Genomic DNA, 21,880 nt, shown 5'->3' with positions numbered 1-21,880 from the left:
TTGGTTTTTGTCATGACCTTGCCAGCTCAATGGTATCCACTTATGATTTTGACTATCAATTTGGTTTTTGTCATGACCTTGCCAGCTTGGTATCCACTTATGAGTTTGACTATCACTTTGGTTTTTGTCATGACCTTGCCAGCTTGGTATCCACTTATGAGTTTGACTATCACTTTGGTTTTTGTCATGACCTTGCCAGCTTGGTATCCACTTATGAGTTTGATTATCACTTTGGTTTTTGTCATGACCTTGCCAGCTTGGTATCCACTTATGAGTTTGACTATCACTTTGGTTTTTGTCATGACCTTGCCAGCTTGGTATCCACATATGAGTTTGACTATCACTTTGGTTTTTGTCATGACCTTGCCAGCTTGGTATCCACTTATGAGTTTGACTATCACTTTGGTTTTTGTCATGACCTTGCCAGCTTGGTACCCACTTATGAGTTTGACTATCACTTTGGTTTTTGTCATGACCTTGCCAGCTTGGTATCCACTTATGAGTTTGACTATCACTTTGGTTTTTGTCATGACCTTGCCAGCTTGGTATCCACTTATGAGTTTGACTCACTTTGGTTTTTGTCATGACCTTGCCAGCTTGGTATCCACTTATGAGTTTGACTATCACTTTGGTTTTTGTCATGACCTTGCCAGCTTGGTATCCACTTATGAGTTTGACTATCACTTTGGTTTTTGTCATGACCTTGCCAGCTTGGTATCCACTTATGAGTTTGACTATCACTTTGGTTTTTGTCATGACCTTGCCAGCTTGGTATCCACTTATGAGTTTGACTATCACTTTGGTTTTTGTCATGACCTTGCCAGCTTGGTATCCACATATTAGTTTGACTATCACTTTGGTTTTTGTCATGACCTTGCCAGCTTGGTATCCACTTATGAGTTTGACTATCACTTTGGTTTTTGTCATGACCTTGCCAGCTTGGTATCCACTTATGAGTTTGACTATCACTTTGGTTTTTGTCATGACGTTGCCAGCTTGGTATCCACTTCTGAGTTTGACTATCACTTTGGTTTTTGTCATGACCTTGCCAGCTTGGTATCCACTTATGAGTTTGGCTATCACTTTGGTTTTTGTCATGACCTTGCCAGCTTGGTATCCACTTATGAGTTTGACTATCACTTTGGTTTTTGTCATGACCTTGCCAGCTTGGTATCCACTTATGAGTTTGACTATCACTTTGGTTTTTGTCATGACCTTGCCAGCTTGGTATCCACTTATGAGTTTGACTATCACTTTGGTTTTTGTCATGACCTTGCCAGCTTGGTATCCACTTATGAGTTTGACTATCACTTTGGTTTTTGTCATGACCTTGCCAGCTTGGTATCCACTGACCTTGCCAGCTTGGTATCCACTTATGAGTTTGACTATCACTTTGGTTTTTGTCATGACCTTGCCAGCTTGGTATCCACATATGAGTTTGACTATCACTTTGGTTTTTGTCATGACCTTGCCAGCTTGGTAGCCACTTATGAGTTTGACTATCACTTTGGTTTTTGTCATGACCTTGCCAGCTTGGTATCCACATATTAGTTTGACTATCACTTTGGTTTTTGTCATGACCTTGCCAGCTTGGTATCCACTTATGAGTTTGACTATCACTTTGGTTTTTGTCATGACCTTGCCAGCTTGGTATCCACTTATGAGTTTGACTATCACTTTGGTTTTTGTCATGACGTTGCCAGCTTGGTATCCACTTCTGAGTTTGACTATCACTTTGGTTTTTGTCATGACCTTGCCAGCTTGGTATCCACTTATGAGTTTGGCTATCACTTTGGTTTTTGTCATGACCTTGCCAGCTTGGTATCCACTTATGAGTTTGACTATCACTTTGGTTTTTGTCATGACCTTGCCAGCTTGGTATCCACTTATGAGTTTGACTATCACTTTGGTTTTTGTCATGACCTTGCCAGCTTGGTATCCACTTATGAGTTTGACTATCACTTTGGTTTTTGTCATGACCTTGCCAGCTTGGTATCCACTTATGAGTTTGACTATCACTTTGGTTTTTGTCATGACCTTGCCAGCTTGGTATCCACTGACCTTGCCAGCTTGGTATCCACTTATGAGTTTGACTATCACTTTGGTTTTTGTCATGACCTTGCCAGCTTGGTATCCACATATGAGTTTGACTATCACTTTGGTTTTTGTCATGACCTTGCCAGCTTGGTAGCCACTTATGAGTTTGACTATCACTTTGGTTTTTGTCATGACCTTGCCAGCTTGGTATCCACTTATGAGTTTGACTATCACTTTGGTTTTTGTCATGACCTTGCCAGCTTGGTATCCACTTATGAGTTTGACTATCACTTTGGTTTTTGTCATGACCTTGCCAGCTTGGTATCCACTTATGAGTTTGACTATCACTTTGGTTTTTTTCATGACCTTGCCAGCTTGGTATCCACTTATGAGTTTGACTATCACTTTGGTTTTTGTCATGACCTTGCCAGCTTGGTATCCACATATGAGTTTGACTATCACTTTGGTTTTTGTCATGACCTTGCCAGCTTGGTATCCACTTATGAGTTTGACTATCACTTTGGTTTTTGTCATGACCTTGCCAGCTTGGTATCCACTTATGAGTTTTACTATCACTTTGGTTTTTGTCATGACGTTGCCAGCTTGGTATCCACTTATGAGTTTGGCTATCACTTTGGTTTTTGTCATGACGTTGCCAGCTTGGTATCCACTAATGAGTTTGACTATCACTTTGGTTTTTGTCATGACCTTGCCAGCTTGGTATCCACATATGAGTTTGACTATCACTTTGGTTTTTGTCATGACCTTGCCAGCTTGGTATCCACTTATGAGTTTGACTATCACTTTGGTTTTTGTCATGACCTTGCCAGCTTGGTATCCACTTATGAGTTTGACTATCACTTTGGTTTTTGTCATGACCTTGCCAGCTTGGTATCCACTTATGAGTTTGACAATCACTTTGGTTTTTGTCATGACCTTGCCAGCTTGGTATCCACTTATGAGTTTGATTATCACTTTGGTTTTTGTCATGACCTTGCCAGCTTGGTATCCACTTATGAGTTTGACTATCACTTTGGTTTTTGTCATGACGTTGCCAGCTTGGTATCCACTTATGAGTTTGACTATCACTTTGGTTTTTGTCATGACCTTGCCAGCTTGGTGTCCACTTATGAGTTTGACTATCACTTTGGTTTTTGTCATGACCTTGCCAGCTTGGTATCCACTCATGAGTTTGACTATCACTTTGGTTTTTGTCATGACCTTGCCAGCTCAATGGTATCCACTTATGAGTTTGACTATCACTTTGGTTTTTGTCATGACCTTGCCAGCTTGGTGTCCACTTATGAGTTTGACTATCACTTTGGTTTTTGTCATGACCTTGCCAGCTTGGTATCCACATATGAGTTTGACTATCACTTTGGTTTTTGTCATGACCTTGCCAGCTTGGTATCCACATATGAGTTTGACTATCACTTTGGTTTTTGTCATGACCTTGCCAGCTTGGTATCCACTTATGAGTTTGACTATCACTTTGGTTTTTGTCATGACGTTGCCAGCTTGGTATCCACTTATGAGTTTGACTATCACTTTGGTTTTTGTCATGACGTTGCCAGCTTGGTATCCACATATGAGTTTGACTATCACTTTGGTTTTTGTCATGACCTTGACAGCTTGGTATCCACTTATGAGTTTGACTATCTCTTTGTTTTTTGTCATGACGTTGCCAGCTTGGTATCCACTTATGAGTTTGACTATCTCTTTGGTATCTTACATCTTTCATTTACATGCTCACTCTTAACCACTTAATTTTATTTGTTCTTTCCAAGCATATGGTGACCTTTAGTTGTTAATTATATCTGTGTCATTTTGTTCTTTTGTGGATAGAGTTGTCTCATTGGCAATCATACCACATCTTCTTTTTTATATATTTTACTTGACAATATTTGTATACACGTTTAAAAGTGCCAACGCCTTGGTATGTATTGGGTGTGAACACAGTTTGTGTTATATTATGTCACAATCATGTTCAGTACACCAAAATTAAGCAGAATGTTAAAAGAGAATCATTGAGGTTGTAGTGGTTTTCTAACGAGTCTGTAATGAAGGTATTTACAAATATCTTCCCTGTAGTTACATCAAGATAAAAATGATGAATGGTTGTTATGACATAAAAAGAATATCATTTTTATTTTGGAATTTATGAGATTTATTTTTAGCAATGTCTGTCTGATTTTATATTCATTGACTGAAAAAGAAATATGTTACATTTTAAATTAATTCAGCATCTGATACAAATATACATTTAACATGTTTTTAAGTTTTGCTGTTGGTAGCATTTATAAATGTATAAAGGATAAATGTTGATCAACCCTTGTCCAATCCAGGCCTTGCACTCAATATGATTATAAAGAGATGTGATGTATTTGTCAATGCTAACCATCCAACAATACAAATAACAAAAGGACATTTAGAGGTGAAAATACTGTCTTCAATATTAGACAGACAATCGCATCTATACAATATATCACTTCTTAATAGACGTATTTACACTTGTATGCAAATTTGTCTGCCATTAAATAACATCACACAGTTTCCCGTAAACTTTGACTTCATAATTCAATATTTTTGACGTCACAACTAAAAAGTGATTGTTGCTTGACGTCAAAAGGTTATTCGGAGGTGATATAAGGTCATTCTGAGGCAAAATACAGTTTAATACCAAAAGTGTAAATACATTTATTGTCCAGAGCAACAACAAAAAATTGAGCTAATGCTGTGTGTTGAAGGCCATACTTGGACCTATAATGGTTTACTTTTATAAATTGTCACTTGGATTGAGAGTTATCACATTGGCACTATACCACATTTTATAAGGTGACCTTTAATTGTTAACATCCAGTGAGTTGAATTGAATTTTTGTGGCGATCATGCCACATCTCTTTATTTTCAATAAACATAGATAATCAAACGTGAATTACCATTAACATAAAATGCCAAAATTTACCAATAGCTTTAATTATTATACCACAAACATTGTTCCCAACATCAGCATGGAAAAAAAATGGTATTTCTCAACCATCCCCCTTTTCAATCTCAAACAATTTACTGTAAATTCAGAAATTATTGCATGCATTTATTATTGTGATTTTGCCATTTTAGACTAAAATGCGATTATAATTTTTGTGATATTTAGAAAATTCATGTTTGATTCCAAAAAAAACTTCAAAATCTGAGTTTTAATTATTGCGATGAAAACCCTTTCGCATTTTTAGCTCACCTGACCTGAAAGGTCAAGTGAGCTTTTCTCATCACTTGGCGTCCGTCGTCCTGCGTCCGTCGTCTGTCGTCTGTCGTCCGTAAACTTTTTCAAAAATCTTCTCCTCTGAAACTATTTGGCCAAATTTAACCAAACTTGGCCACAATCATCCTTGGGGTATCTTGTTTAAAAAATGTGTCCGGTGACCTGGCCATCCAACCAAGATGGCCGCCATGGCTAAAAATAGAACATAGGGGTAAAATGTATATTTTGGCTTATATCTTTGAAACCAAAACATTTAGAGCAAATCTGACATGGGGTTAAATTGTTGATCTGGTCAAGATCTATCTGCCCTGAAATTTTCAGACGAATCGGACAACCTGTTGTTGGGTTGCTGCCCCTGAATTGGTTATTTTAAGGAAATTTTGCAGTTTTTGGTTATTATATTGAATACTATTATAGATAGAGATAAACTGTAAACAGCAATAATGTTCAGCAAAGTATGACCTACAAATAAGTCAACATGACCAAAATTGTCAGTCAACCCCTTAAGGAGTTATTGCCCTTTATAGTCAATTTTTAACAACTTTTCGTTATATTTTGTAACATGTACAAAAATCTTCTCCTCTGAAACTACAAGGCTAAATTTAACCAAACTTGGCTACAATTATCATTGTGGTATATAGTTTAAAAAATGTGTCTGATGACCCCGCCTTCCAAACAAAATGGCCGACATGACTAAAATTAGAACATAGTTGTAAAATGCAGTTTTTGATTTATATCTTTGAAACTAAGACGTTAAGGGCAAATCTTTTAAGATTTAAATGTACATCAGAATAAGATCTATCCCCTCACAAATTTTCAGATGAATCCAACAACTCGTTATTGGGTTGCTGCCCTAAAATTGGTAATTTTAAGGAAATTTTGCAGTTTTTGGTTATTATCTTGAATACTTTTATAGATAGAGATAAACTGTCAACAGCAATAATGTTCAGCAAAGTAAGATCTACAAATAAGTCAAACATGATCAAATTATTAGAGGACCCCTTAAGGAGTTATTGCCCTTTATAGTCAATATTGAACATTTTTTCGTCATTTTTATAACTTGTACAAAAATCTTCGTTCCTAAAACAATGGGCCAAATTTAACCAAACTATGCCACAATCATTACTAGGGTATCTATTTTTAAAAAGTGTCTAATGACCCCACCTACCTACCAAGATGACCGACATCAGTAAATACAGTAACAGGTGAGCGACACAGGCTCTTGAGAGCCTCTAGTTTGCAATAATAAAAGCATCACAATAATTTCTGAATTTACAGTACATAAGAGAACTTGCAATAGAAATTCACTGATTTGGTAACATTTTTCTCATCTGAACTGCTCATTGATTTATGGTACGCTTTTTGATGCTTTTCCAGGTCCTTTAAAATATAGTTTTGCTTCACTTCATTAGAAAAACCCATATGTTCTAGCATGTGAGATTGAAGGTGTGTATAAAGTCACCATTTAAGAACCTTGTATCTGCTGGTGGATTTTTCAGACTTTGGTTGGATTAAAAGAACCTTGTATTATGTTGTGAAATATTTGAATTTGAAATGCTAAGCATAATAAAATTGAGTATGGAAATGGGGAATGTGACAAAAAGGCAACAACCTGACCAAACAGCATAAAACACTGGCGAAGGCCACCAGTGGGTCTCCAACACAACAAGAAAATCCAGCACCCAGAGGTGTGCTTCAGATGGCCCCTAAACAAAAATGTATATGTACTAGATCAGTGAAAATGAATGTCATACTAAACTCTGAAATATATATAACTAAAATTAAAATCATATAAGACTAACAAAGGCCAGAGATACCTGACTTCTGACAGGCACAAAAATGTGGCAGTGTAAAACATTTTGTGTGATCTCGACCCTCCCCCTATACCTCTAGCCATTGTAGAAAAAAACAAACAACAATACGCACAGTAAAACTCAGTTTAGATTATTTGCAAACCTTCTATTTTTTTAAGGTAAAAAAAATCTCTAAATCCTCATGCATATATAAAACCAATGGGTTCTCCCTCATATAAAGATTTTAGAAACAAAAAAATCTCTAAATGAATTCCACTAGAAAATAGATGAAAAAACGATTCTGTTCCATAAAGTAAAAAATTGGTTAACAGTTAAAAGTTATTGATCTTAGGTTAGCCTGACATATGTTGGTTGCAATATGAATTTTGTATTATTGAGAAATATTTGAACTTGAATGACATATTTTAGAGTAAGTCAATTAATCTTGAGTTCAGGACTCATGGTCTAATCTTAAATGTGAGTGCCTGAAATAGCACTGTTGCGTATTTATTATTCTTTCATGAATACATATGAAGCTATATATCCATCCTGCCATGATCCAATTGGTATTATTAAACTTTTGTATGGTCAATTTATCATAAACTTATTAAAGTTTAATGGGCCGAATAATTGTAATTTGTACAATTTTTTGTGAAATGTTGTTTGCTTTCAAACTGCAAATTTGATTACTTTGATGAAAAAGTTGTGATTTATTGAAATGTATTATGTGGTAATTTAAAAACAATCTGAATTCTTGTTGCAGTTCCTTTAGATTCTATCATAAGAGAATAAATCTTTCAGTTTATTCTGCATTATGCTCTCTAGAATAACAAATTAGTCTTTAATCTTGCCAAATTAACTCTGTTACAGTACGGAATGCACACACCATGAGTGTAACTAGCTTCTGTTGTTTTTCACTCCATGCATTTTAGATATTATCTTATTTTCATCTACCATAGACATTTTCATTTCAAAGACATATAATCTATCTCTTCTAAAATCTTTTAATCAAGATTCTTTTATGATTTAAAGCAGGTATATGTATTTGATGATATTACAGGTGGGATACCATTTTTGATACTAGTGAACTCAATATTGTAATGCTCATCAAAGTACACATTTTTTATAAAGGCTTAATTGTATGCAGACTTTGACAAAACCAAAAAATCAAATATCCTTCAAGGAATTTCGATTGTCATGTTCTGGGGTTTTTGTCATATTTTCGGAATCCTCTTGTTTTCTCCTTATGAATGCCCTAAAAAAGATTGCCCATTGACCCCCTTTTTGTCTTTTTATAAATATTATACATGTATAATTATAATTGTCATCTGTAGAGTCATTTAACTTTTGAATTATTTTTTAAAAGTCAAGAGAGAATATTTTCCCGCCAAAATTTCAATGGCTAATATCTTAAAAACAAGCACATTGACCTATATGCTCTAACTTTACAGTATCATGAGTTCTTTTGATCTTTTTCTCTGTTGGTTCTTGAAGGACATCTGCTGGTCCTTTGACTATAATTTATTCGCAAAACACCATAACTGCTTCTGTCCTTTGCAAAATTTAGTGGCTAGTTTCTTCAGACCACCATTTTACGAGAACTCTATACAGTAATTAAGGATTTTGCTCATTGGCCATCATACCACATCTCTTAATATAAAGTTTATTATATCTTTAACATTAGATTCACATTGCACTTTACACTCATGCAGAACAGATAGTTAATATATATCCTTTCATCCTCATTATACGCTACCCTTTGATCCTCTGTCTGATCTTGAGGATACATGATTGTTTATTTATCAAACAAATTAGTATTGATTTAATAGATGTCTATTTGTTTATTTCTTACAGATTAACAAACAACTACTATCATAACATATCCTGCTCAATCTTACCAGATTATAACACTTTCAATCTATACAGTATATGTGAGAAAAAAGGCGAGTAAAAACTCACTGTATTGTTTGATGTGACATGTGTCAGTAAAGATATAAGTAATTACTATAGAAATATGTGTGTAGGTAGATACATTAAGTAACAACTGCTTTATTGGTATTTCCCATACGTTTGTACAAGTTTATTGCCCTGTGATTATTGCTGTTGTTGTCTGTTCAAAGATTTGTGTTTAGTGAATGATTCCGACTATATAATAAATCATATTTATGCTGAGACTTGAAATCTGCATTTTAGTCAATTGATTTTGTAAAACTCTTGGCATTAAATCTGCAGTAAAATTGAGGGAATGCCACATACAAACTTTTTAACATAATTTGTGGAGAATACCTGAGAAAATCAACTGAAGAATCATCCCCTGTTGATGCAGGGCTGAGGCTGAGAGTCAAAAACATTTTTTATATTTTAGAAAACAATTAAAGGTTCTTTCTACTATCATATATATACATGATATAAGTTAAAGTCATAAGAAACGAGTGACCGGTGAAAAATTATGTTCTTCCAAATCTTGAACCAATGCATACAAACATCATAAACTTAGTCTTCTGTGCACGAATTTATCATTTTTTTCGTGTAAATTTCGTATAATCGTCTTTTTTTTTTCAATCAGTCAGTGTTGTTGTGAAAATATGGCAGGTAATTAAAGTTCGTGTTTTGAAGCCGAAGTTTAACGATGGTCACCTGTTTGTCAACAATCGACAAAAAATAAACAAAAAAGCATGGCAAGAGAGCACGTGTTTAACATGTAAATTCAGATAATAGTTTATTTTAAGGCCATCCATGCGTATTGTGATCACCGGATTTTTACGAGATGGGTCACACTGAGGTCACTTTGCATGCAGAAAATATGTCGGGGGAATTGGTTGCTGGAACAAGCAATTAAAATAAAGTAAACTTCTTCTAAATTGAATAAATTAAAGAATTTCTTCAGAAAAAAATTTTGTACATAAGTTTTATAATGAAAACTATCCATTGAGTTATAAAAAACATATGCATTATTTTTTTTGATTTGAGGTTTCTTATGACTTTAAAGGTCCCCTTTTAGCCTTAAGATTCTACCTGAAAGTTATACTTATGAATTTGGTAAAACCAGAAGTTTTCTGAATCCATAAAAATAAATGAATCCACAGTAGTCAAAGCACACAACCTTTATGTGCAAAATAAGTTCTAGGAAACAAAAAGAAATTGTTTTAATCTTTCTTACAAATCAGAGTCGGATTTAGGGGTCCCAGGGCCCCTTATATAGGGAATCACTGAAGCATGACGGGATCAGCGGCCCCCCTCTTAGGCAGCCAGTAGGCCCCCTCTTATGAAAATTTCTAGATCCTCCACTGCAAATGACAGAAAAATTCTGTTTTATAAAAAGTGTTGTTTATCATGTTTGTAATAAATTCCTATCTTTATAGTTAAAGCCAAGCTGCTACTGGTGAACGATTTACATTTAAATTAGTTTTTACAAAGTCAATATCCTATCATTAGAGAATCAGCTGATACAGAATAAATCAAATTCATATTAACATTGAAAAATCTCTAATCATTACATAATCTTAGTTTTTTTTTTTAAACTATCGTTGAAAGATTTGATAAGGAAACCCAGTTGTTTTTATGTCAAGGTAGTAAAATAGCATTAAATTTTTGACAGCTGTTTAGTAGCAGTTACATTTATCAAATCTTGTTAGATTCTACATAGAAATTTGAAATTATAAATGACAGAAGTGGATCTTTTTATGAATATTCCATGACTAGCATTTTGTTTATGATTGTATGGTTAATTTAAGAGATGGAAAAAAGAAGAACATTTTATTGCAGAGAATTTATTTTTCCAATGTTAAATTTTTTTTGAGGACAGATAAAATACTTCTCATAGATGTTGATAAATTCATAAAAATCATAAAATTAAATCTGGGAATTTTGATCAATCCAAAATATATTGACACAACAATCTGTTATCCAAAGCTTGGCATGCTACAGTAGTGCTTGAGTAGAGATAATCAGACTTGGCACCAGAACACCTAGATGAGATTACCATGATAGTTGTATGCTGTTGAAAACTCTTGTTACAGAAACTTATAACAAATTTTGATAATTCCTTGGTTTCCTGATCAATAATTCTCATTTTTCATTCATTAAAAAAGGATGAAAACTATTACATATTGTTTGTTTTAATTTGTTCATTAAGTTTTAAATTGAAAGTTTTTTTGCATATATCCCATATATATAGTATGTTTAGATATATTGCCAAAATGTTTCTTTTCCTTGATCTTGACATTGACGAATGAGATTTGTCACAAAATTTTTACTTGCCATACAATTAGGACAACAGTTGCCCGTAGAGAAACAGGAAATGTGCTTACCCTTCCAGAGCACTTAAGGGTGCCAACAGAAGAATAGGAAATGCTTACCCTTCCAGAGCACTTAAGGGTTACCAACAGAGGAATAGGAAATGTTTACCCTTCCAGAGCACTTAAGGGTTGCCAACAGAGGAATAGGAAATGTTTACCCTTCCAGAGCACTTAAGGGTTGCCAACAGAAGAAGGGGAAATGTTTACCCTACCAGAGCACTTAAGGGTTGCCAACAGAAGAAGGTGAAATGCTTACCCTTCCAGAGCACTTAAGGGTTGCCAACAGAGGAATAGGAATGCTTACCCTTCCAGAGCACTTCAGAGTTCCTACCAGAAGAAGGAGAAATGCTTAGCCTTCTAGAGCACTTCAGAGTTGCCAATAGAAGAAGAGGAAATGCTTAGTTACCCTTCCAGAGCACTTTAAGGGCTGCCTACACAAGAACAGGAAATGCCTACCCTTTTAGAGCCCATTTAGCTTAAAACTGTTGTTTAGCTTTGTTTTTAGGTTTTTTTTTTGGCTTTTAGTAATTGATATTAAATATGTATATTGTACAAAGTTTGCTGGATGTTTTTGAATATTCATAAATTGATACTTTGGATTATATTTACATGATTTAGACATATTTCATGACAACAATTTGATTTCAATATTTGCATATATTCTTTCAAAATTAGTAGATAAAATCTAAGATTTTCTCATTTTATGGCAGATAAAACACAGTGGTGATATAACTCTTATTGCTGTGTTCAGTTAATAAATAACTGTTAGAAAATAGTTTGATACAGACATGATATCTGTATCTCTCAATTAACAATTATCAAATTAATATTGATATCAAACAGGCTATTATTTGAACTTGGAATTATTTTTAATTATGGAATTTGCTTGATTTCTTGTTATTAAATTTTGTTATAAATTCCATGTTTATTCTGTTCTGAAATGTTCTTTGCTGCCCACAACACTTTCTATTACAAAAAAAATAGTATATTTTCAATAGAATCTAACCAAAATACATTGTATGGAAAGTGTTATTAACCATTCAAAAGATTATAATACCAAATAAACATGGAATTTATTAAAAATTTTAAACACAAGAAATTATGCAAATTCCAAAATTAAAAATAATTCCAAGTTCAAATAATAGCCTGTTATCAGCAAATATAAACAAAAGTAATGCACCTTAATCTCCTTAAACAGAGATAATAAATGTCTGATTCATATATAAAAAATACTAAATGCCTTGTTATAGCCTTTACTTTCAAATGCTACCAAAAAAGCTATATCCCATACCCAATAAATGTGTTCTGTCATAGACGTAAAACATTCACCAATCAATCACAAAGCCATCTTTGAGAATATAAACGTAAGTGTTTCATACAAATTTTCTTGCCAAGCAATGCATTTTAAGTCAGCCTCAGAAAATTAAATAATTTTTAATTTTTCATACGAAATTGATATGATAATTATGGATATATATACAGCTAACATGGCAGTCCAATGTCTTGGTTCAATGTTCGGTCTTCTATTTGTATATTTGATAAAGGTGTAGACTCGTGACTGAGTTGTAACATTGTACTAGGAGAAGTACTATGGGAACTTTGATTTTCGTTGTTTGAGACACCATACACTATTTCATTGTCCTCGATATCGTAACACGGAACAGAACTGGGTGCATTGTTTGCCGCGGCAGCAGCAGTTATTTGTTGGTTCATCAGATTGGCAATTGTTGTCAAGCGGTATTGTCTGTAACGATCACAGTAGATATATTTTGCTAGTAAGTGAATATGTCTGTCGAACAGAATGTAGATCATTGGTTGGATACTTCCCTGTGTCCATGCGATGAAACTAAATGATTGGTAAACTTTCGGAGATACTTTGAAGTGCACATCTATTAATAGTAACAAAAATAGCGGGTACCAACAAATCACAAAGGCAATAGTGTTGAGAATGAAAATTTTTGCACGATGGCTGGAATCATTTATGAAATTTTGAACATTACAAGAAGTCAGTGTTTCGTCCGTTATTGTAAGAGAGGACCTCACAAGCATTGATACACGATTTGTATGATTCACTTGAATTTCTTTATATAACTTACATATGAAGTGGATTATTCCTACTATTGCTAGGGTGGATATTGCAATCCACATTGCATGAGCCACATATCCTGTCTCTTTGCCCAAGACAAATGAGCAGCTGCCAATTTCAGGATGAAAATCAAAATATCCACCGATCAACGTTGGACCAAGATGCAACACTGTACTAGCTATATAAACAAGTATTATTCCAAACAGAATACAACACAATGATCCTCGTGAATTCCCACCGATATTTATTTCTCCAAATGTGTAAGCCTCTGTACAAACCATGGCCAGCATGTTAAATACAGAGGCAGTTACAATTAATACGTAAGTTGCTCCAAAGAAATCACAGTCGGCAGGTTTCTTCTGCGTAACAAGATTGTTTGCTATTGGAATGCAATAAGCTGCTTTCAGGCAATCCAAAAAGCATGCATGTATTAGAAAGGCACTTGTCATTTTCCTCAATGTTTGTCGTATAAAAACAAACAATACTACCACAAGGTTTAGTAATATCCCAAGCACGGCCACAAAGTAGAGATAGTAGGCCTCTTGATGGAAGGTATTTTTTATGGAATGGTCATTTCTATCCTCAACTGATTTTTCCATATAGGTTTGGATAGCTCGGTCATCTTGGAGGAAATTTTCGTCGTGGACCGGAATCACATATGAGAGGTTAACCATCGTGATCTTGTCAGGATTGTTTTTATTCTTGTGCTGTGATTCGTCATGCTACCACTACTCCATAGCCTGCAACGAACGGAAAAAAGAATTGATAAGAGTTATATAACAATTTGTACAGTTAATTTATTATATAATCAGCAGATAGTTGGCATGTTTCTTGTTGAAGAAGACTCGCGTGTTAATTGTAACAGCTTTTGCTCGTTGAGTGTGCAGGTGTTGTCAATGACAGAATATTGTAAGTTTTCTTTAGGAGGAAAACAATATGCAAATAGTTGAGATTACGCACGAGGAACATGTTAATGATGTGTCACATATTGTCAATAACATAGGCATGAATCAGCATATCAAAATATTCGTCAAGTTTATAACATTTTCAAGGATTATATCCATTAAATAAGGGTCAGCAGGGGCAGAGCCAGCTATTGTAAAAAGGGGGTTCCAACTATATGTTCCCATTCAAATGCATTGATCATCCAAAAAAGGGGGTTTCAACCCCGGAACCCTCCCCCTGGATCTGCCACTGGTCAGCAGCTCAGGTGGTAGTTTCATATTTTCACATCAACTGAAAATATTTTTTCTATTTTCATGACTGTATTAAAATGTAGGTTTGTTTTTTTTTTTAATCTTATTCTTATAATAATAATAGATGCTAATTCAAAAGAAATCTTCAAGCTAGTATATATAATGATTATAATTTCCTGTTAATATCTTCCCCCATTTCTTTAAAGACCAATTTATTACCTCTATTCCCCTTTCATCCTTCAGAAAAATAATGAATAAATGTAAGAGATGTGTCAGCTTGTCAAAATCAAAGTACTTACGTACTGAGCTGTGTCTTACAGAGAATAAATAATACATATTTAACTTACTGTGATGAAAACGTTGAATTAGATAATTGTTAGTTCCAGATCGGGGAAAAGAATGCATTCTGTTTAAAAGTCTGTAATTTTATATATATATAGGGAAGACATTCCTTTCATACTTTTGTTCAAAAACATCAAAATGTTTGTAAACTAAAGGTAACATAGTATCACTTTGAACAGCAATAAATTTTACATCTTGCAAATCTTAACAGCTCAAGACTTACATTGTTGATAAAACACTTAAGATGTGTTCAAATTAATGGATTATTGTATTCACTATGAATGTATTTTTCCCATATTTTTGTTTCATATGCCATGGAGATTTGGTAAAACTGCCATAAAATGTCTGACCACCCATATACATGCCACACAATAAAGTTGTTTGTCTCTCTAATTGTATACATTTAAAGATTACTTACTTGATTGGGGAAATTAAGAGATTGTGCTTAATGGTTGAAGTGAAAATTCCCAAGAACAAATAGTGGATTTTTTGTATACAACATTATCAAAGTTATGCTAATTTTACATGTGTTCTTCAGAAGTGGTACTTCAGGACTGTTTGTCTTTTTGCCTACTCTTAAATCTTTTAATTTGACAACATTGGCTTTTGATCGAAGTTCTGTATTATTTATTCCTATTTTAAATGTTGGAAGCTTGTTATTTTTTGCCATATGAAAAAAAATTGACAGAAATGGAATTAACTATTTTACTCTGCAAGCCAACTTGTAGAACAATAATTTCTGGGGAGCTATGTATATATGCGATCTCATTTTGAGATCCTAACACTGCTTGTACCGTGCAAGACAATGATTTAAAAATTGGAGGTTTGAGGAGAAAACATTTTACTATCAAAAATAAAAATTAACAAACTTTTCTCCAAATTCAGTTCCATACTGTATTTTAATGCCATGCAAAGTTAAAGTTTAAGTTTTTGATCAGGTGTTTTGACATGAAGATTAGCTCACATCTTAAAATTTGGTTTACAGTTTTATTATGATGGGAATTTCAAAACTCAATAATACCAGCAGGGGCGGATCCAGCCATTTTAAAAAGGGGGGGGGGTCCAATTACATGTCCCCATTCAAATGCATTGATCATCCAAAAAAAAAAGGGGGGTTCCAACCCCCGGAACCCCCCCTCTAGATTTGTGCCTGACCAGGTTCACAGACTATAACATGGAACTATTATAATGAACTTCAAGATAATTCTATTTACAGTTAAGATTTGATATGAGAAAGTAATTTGAACCTCTAGTCCTGAATTCTCTCCTCATATTTACTAAAATTTGTAGATATGTCCTCTTACCAATAAACCTTTGTTGCATAATTAAATAATTCCCTTTGTAACAATTATATAATATTTTGAAATTTGACATGTTAGTAAATAGTGGTGAAAGAGTACATTCAAATATTTAGATTTTTTATATATTGAGTATTAATAATTAATTTACAGTGAAAATCATCTAATTATTTACATATTATAATGGTATTATTAAAATTATGAGATTTATTCAATATGTATGTTAAAAAATATTGGATAGAAACTTAGAATACCTAGACAGTGAACAAACAAAGTCTTACTTAAAATATATATTAAGTATATAAAAAGGTCAGAATAGGTGCACATAACTGATCTAAAGTAAATCATTGCTGCAAATACAAAAAGATATATATTTTTTTTTTAAAAGTTTTTTTTTTTTAGAAATGTAAGTATCATTTCAAATTACTTTTTGACATATGTTTTGTAATTGCACAATAGCACAATAGCACAATACAATTTTAAATGTCATGACATAATTGGATTGAAGTTGAGAATGATTGAAAAATCTAAAACATATAACACACAACTGTTTAAATCTTTTTAAACTGCTGAAGTGCTCAGACAGAATTTCGATATGTTTTGCATTTGTCTGTTAAATTAAAGTTACCATATGGTGAAAATTCTATTCTCTGTGCAAAAATTGATTTCATCAGCTATTTAGAGCCTATATAATATTTTTTTTTAATTTTTTAAATTTTTTTTTTGGGTGGGGGGGGTGTCAAGGTCAAGTGAAATTACCATGAGATGAAGTTTCATATGCACATGGATGGTTTCTTATAGTAGATATATATCTAATCAAATGAAAATCAAATATCACATATGAAAGTTGTAACATTAAGGTTAATAGGTTTGATGCTAATGTTAACTGATTTTGTTATTTATTTCTGCTGTAACATACATTATGTTGAACTATGTTCTAATTTGATTTACACAAGTTCATTAAGGCTGCTATGTCATTGTTAATTAAGACAAATAGAACTGTTATATATCATTGAAATAATTCTCAGACATTCTATGGCTTTCATATACATTATCATATATAATATAGCTTGTTAATAGTGACATGTAATAAGTATTGGCAGTACAGCTGGTTTATTATAAATGTAATAACATAGTATTGACCAAACATAGTGCTAATAAACAACAATCAATATACAGCAGTGGCGGATCCAGCCATTTGAAAAAGGGGGGTTCCCAACCCAGGACAAAAGGGGTGGGGTCCGACTATGTCACCATATGAATACATTGATCGTCCAAACAAAAGTGGGGGTTCCAACCTCCCGAACACTCCCCCTCATTAGGCCAGGATCCGCCACTGTACAGTTTAAAAGAATCTAATTTTGCTAAGATTAAGAAAAAAGTCACACTCAAAACTATATACTCTATAATAAAGATAAGTAGTAGATTTATTTTTTTCACCACTGACTAAAACTGTTCTTTGATTATTATTGTATGCAGGTTTGCTTTATATTACTTTAACTCATAGGTCAAATTCAGTGACATCAAATTTTCTTGCTTTCTGAGACTTTAATGATCTGATTTTGGAATCCATGTTTTTTCGAAATGTAAAATGGCCTAAAATGTAAAAGAATCCTGCTTCCTTTTAGGTAAGATATGCTAGGATTGTCCCTAAAATGGTAGTCAATTATTACAAAACTTATAAATGATGCAGAAATATATGACGGAAACCAATTTCTTGTGACCTGAGTATTCTTTCAAATAGTCAATTCTTATTTTATTGGGGTGATTTAAAGAATATCAGGGGAACCATAATGTAAGATAAATTTAATCATAATTAAAGTGACCATGTGTGAAAGAAGATTGGTGAATACATTATAACATGCATGTATTTGGTTAATGTAGTTGAAAATTACATTCATTGGTTTTGTCCAGTGGCAAATATTTCAAATAAAAATATGAAGATGTGGCATGATTGCCAGTGAGGCAACTCTCCTCCAGAGACCAATGACTTCTAAGGGTACAGCCTTCAACAATGAGTAAAACCAATACCTATTTGGGATGCAAAATATTGAGAATGACACATTTTAGATGTGAATTAAATTTGATGTGTCTTTGAGTATAACACCAGATGTAATTCTGTGATTAATACATTCTTGTGGTTAGTGTATCATTCCCTTCTGATTAGTAATTTACACAGTGATTAAAACCATGACCTTATTTCTTACCAAAATCTGCTTAAGTCATAAAAATCTACTTTTAATACAAATGCATATAGCACAAGGTCATATAGTGGTTTTATCATTATGGGGCATTATTTGTGGGTTAACAAAGCCACTTAATTTTTAAGACTTTGAGATAAAAAGCAAACTGTTTGTTTCAACTTTTGTTATTATTTTTTTTGGGGGGGGGAGAGAAGAATTAAATGGTATTTTTCTATCTAATCATCACTCACTATTGAGTCCTCTCTGTATCCTACTTAGCATAGGTTGATCTAGCACCCCCCCCCCCTTTTTCAGTGGGAAAAATTTTGATGATTATAAAGGGGATCACTGAGTTGTGACTTAGGAGCACTTCCAAAGGTTAGACAGAGAAAAAAAAAGTTTTTGATCCGCCCCTGCTTAGAGAAAGCTGGTATTATAATTCAAAAATTTCATGAAATAATGCTTTTGGCAATTACATTGAAAATATCTTCATTTCAATAGATCCAGAACAGTCTTGACACCAATTATAAAATTTGTAGAAGACCGGTCAATAACTATGAATGATTATTTTTTTCTATTTACAGTTCAGCTGGTTTATTTTTTTTAATTGTATAATTTGCAAGTTAACATATATAGTTATAAATTCAATACAAGATATAAGAATATAGATTTTAATCATTTATTGAAAAACACTCAGGTTATTGACCAAAGTAAATAAATTGAAAGTATTGCATATCAATGAATAGTAAAACATCTGTTATTGGGTGGGCATTACACATGTAAATAAGACATATGTTTTATGTGGTATCACTGATCTATCTGGATCATCTTTTCAAATTTCTTTTATTTGATATTCTTACTACTTGTCTGTGGTCTCATCATACGGGTTTTACACTAGTAATTTTGGGGCCCTTTAAAGCTTGTTGTTTGATGTGATCCAAGGCTCCATGTTGAAGGCCGTACATTGACCTATAATGGTTTATTTGTATAAAAATTGTTATTTGGATGGAGAGTTGTCCCATTGGCATTCACACCACATCTTCCTATATCTAAGTAAATAGGAGAGATTGGGTTATACCTCAATGAGACAGCATGCTAATATAATAACACAGAATGTGAAACATTGTATATCTGAAGATCAACATACAGGACCTAAATAGCTGATAAAATAGCAGGAGCGGATCCAGCCATTTTAAAAAGGGGGGGGGGTCCTAACCCAGGTCAAAGGGGGGTTCCAACTACATTTCCCCATTCAAATGCATTGATCGTCCAAAAAAGGGGTGGTTCCAACCCCCTGGAACCCCCCCTCTGGATCAGCGCCTGAATAGAAACACAGATTGTGTCAAAGAGACAATAACACAACCAATGAGAAAAAAGTAGCCCATTAGGCCACCAATTGGTTTTCAACATAGTGATAAAATTTTGCACCTAGAGTTATAGGGACTTCTAATTTTCTCATTTTTTTACCTCGATTTCACAGTACACCGATCACAGAAAATAGTGTAAGCAGGCCTAACAGAGAGTTATTTTACTGATGAACACAAATTCTTGTTTGACATAAGTTGCATGCAGATTGTAATTCTCCAGAAAGGCAAACCTGTTAAATTTAAACTTTTGATAATTGTGTAGCCTATAGTGATGCAACTCACTGATTGAGTTTTGAACAAAGCTGATGTTTGAGGTGCACATGTACTTTATATTCTATTCTGTGATTAACTCTTATCTCATTTGTAACATATTGATTTTTATGGTTTCAGTTTCAAATTAACTTTTCAGCAGAAATAAGATTAATATGCTGTGTCTTGTTTATGATGTTTTCCAGCATTTCATTTTGAATATTTTATTTTACACTATATTACAGTTCATATGCTGATTCAGGGAGACCTTTGGCATAGCCCCCTCCCCCTTTTGTGGGAAAAAATTGTTCATTATATAGGGAATCACTGAAGCATGACTGTACTCAGGGTACCCTCTTATGACAGTCAGTGCCCTCTCTCCTCTATAAAAAGTTCTGGATTTGCCACTGCTGTTGAATTTTTTTTGTTCTTGAAATTCAAATGAGTGTGTTGCATGCATGGATGCACATTGTTTCTTCAGGAAAGCACATATACCAATCATTTGGAAGGCACTTTTAGATCACATTTAAAAATATTATTTAGTAAATTGATTTAGGATTTTGATAGTAAAATAAAGCTTATGATATTAATTCCAAATGTTAAATATTTTGCCCTTGAATTAATTTTCTGATCTTGAATTCATACTTTGCTACAGCTGCAGTGCTCTGAAAATATTATTTTTATCATTTTTTTAAGCATATATGTCTTGCCAGTTATCAATATAAGCATAAGTTTTTAATTGGATTTGTTCAATATGGCTGCTAATAATAGAATTGCATATTGATGAAGACTTAATTTGAAATGAGGGTCCTGATTGAGAGATTTAATTTTTATTTCAGTATTATTGTTTAACCCTTTCCTTCATAGTGACGCCTTTTGACGCCACCCCCTTTATTCCATAATGACGCCTTTTGACGCCTGTGTAGTACCTCAGTTGAAACGCTTTGACTACAAAGTGTCTGGAGTGGACTAAATAAAATTTGTATCCAATATGAAAAGGAATATCATGAGAATATCCGACTTAAATTTATTTGATGAATTATTTGTTTTTCGCAATGCATTAATACTTGAAAGCATATTATCAGAATTTTTTGGAAAAATCCTATGCAAATCAAGTATGCAAAAAAAAATCAATGGAGGAAAGGGTTAAACTTTTAAGCATTTTTCTTTTTATTCTTTATAAAAATAAGTAGATGCAGTATATAAAAAAGAAGATGTGGTATGATTGCCTATGAGACAACTATCCAACAGAGTTCAAATAAAGATAATGTATGCAACTAAAGACAACTGTATGACCTTTTACAATGAAAAAAAAAGAAACAAGAACTCCCTAATTGATTTTGAAATTAGTTTACAAAAAACAACCAATAAATACATTATTTTCTCCCAGATTAAATTCAATCAGTATACATCCAACAGATTTAGTGTTACAAAAAATACCACGTATGATGTATGTTGTTTTATTCTTTTAGTACATTTTTGTACATGTATACATTACAGGTTTGTTTAAATTTAGAAAGGAGTAGGTCCGGGAAGGACCAATTTTGGCCTCAAATTTCAGGTTCATCTGACGAAAGATGTTGACCACTTTTAATTTTAAACACTTAAGTGTATATTTTATTTGATTCAATTAATTTATGTGAAAGATTTCAACTAATTTAAAAACGCTCTGATTCTAGCTCAAATATGAAAAATCTACCAAATATGCGGGAAAATGTCACTTTTAAGATAGTTTTTGTCAAAAATGATAGTGGCCGCATCCGTGTTCA

At 33.4% G+C, this 21,880-nt stretch overlaps 2 protein-coding genes across 8 annotated transcripts in view; one reads left to right on the top strand and one right to left on the bottom strand.

The window, feature by feature from the left end:
- LOC134680692 (protein MTO1 homolog, mitochondrial-like) overlaps positions 1–21,880 on the top strand; it is a 96,000-nt gene that overhangs the window by 29,158 nt on the left and 44,962 nt on the right. The window lies entirely within an intron of this gene.
- The window catches only part of LOC134680691 (sphingosine 1-phosphate receptor 1-like), a 30,072-nt gene continuing 20,997 nt past the window's right edge, over positions 12,806–21,880 (bottom strand). For all 3 annotated transcript variants that reach the window (XM_063539847.1, XM_063539845.1, XM_063539844.1), the window contains exon 2: positions 12,806–14,216. In XM_063539847.1, the coding sequence (XP_063395917.1) occupies positions 12,873–14,150 (1,278 nt within the window). In that variant the 5' untranslated portion in view covers positions 14,151–14,216 and the 3' untranslated portion in view covers positions 12,806–12,872. The remainder of the gene's footprint in view (positions 14,217–21,880) is intronic.

The sequence above is a fragment of the Mytilus trossulus genome, chromosome 8 (genome assembly GCF_036588685.1).
Source record: "Mytilus trossulus isolate FHL-02 chromosome 8, PNRI_Mtr1.1.1.hap1, whole genome shotgun sequence".
NCBI classification, from domain to species: domain Eukaryota; kingdom Metazoa; phylum Mollusca; class Bivalvia; order Mytilida; family Mytilidae; genus Mytilus; species Mytilus trossulus.
Note: the sequence above shows the minus strand (reverse complement) of the source record. Positions and strands in the feature narration are given on the sequence as shown.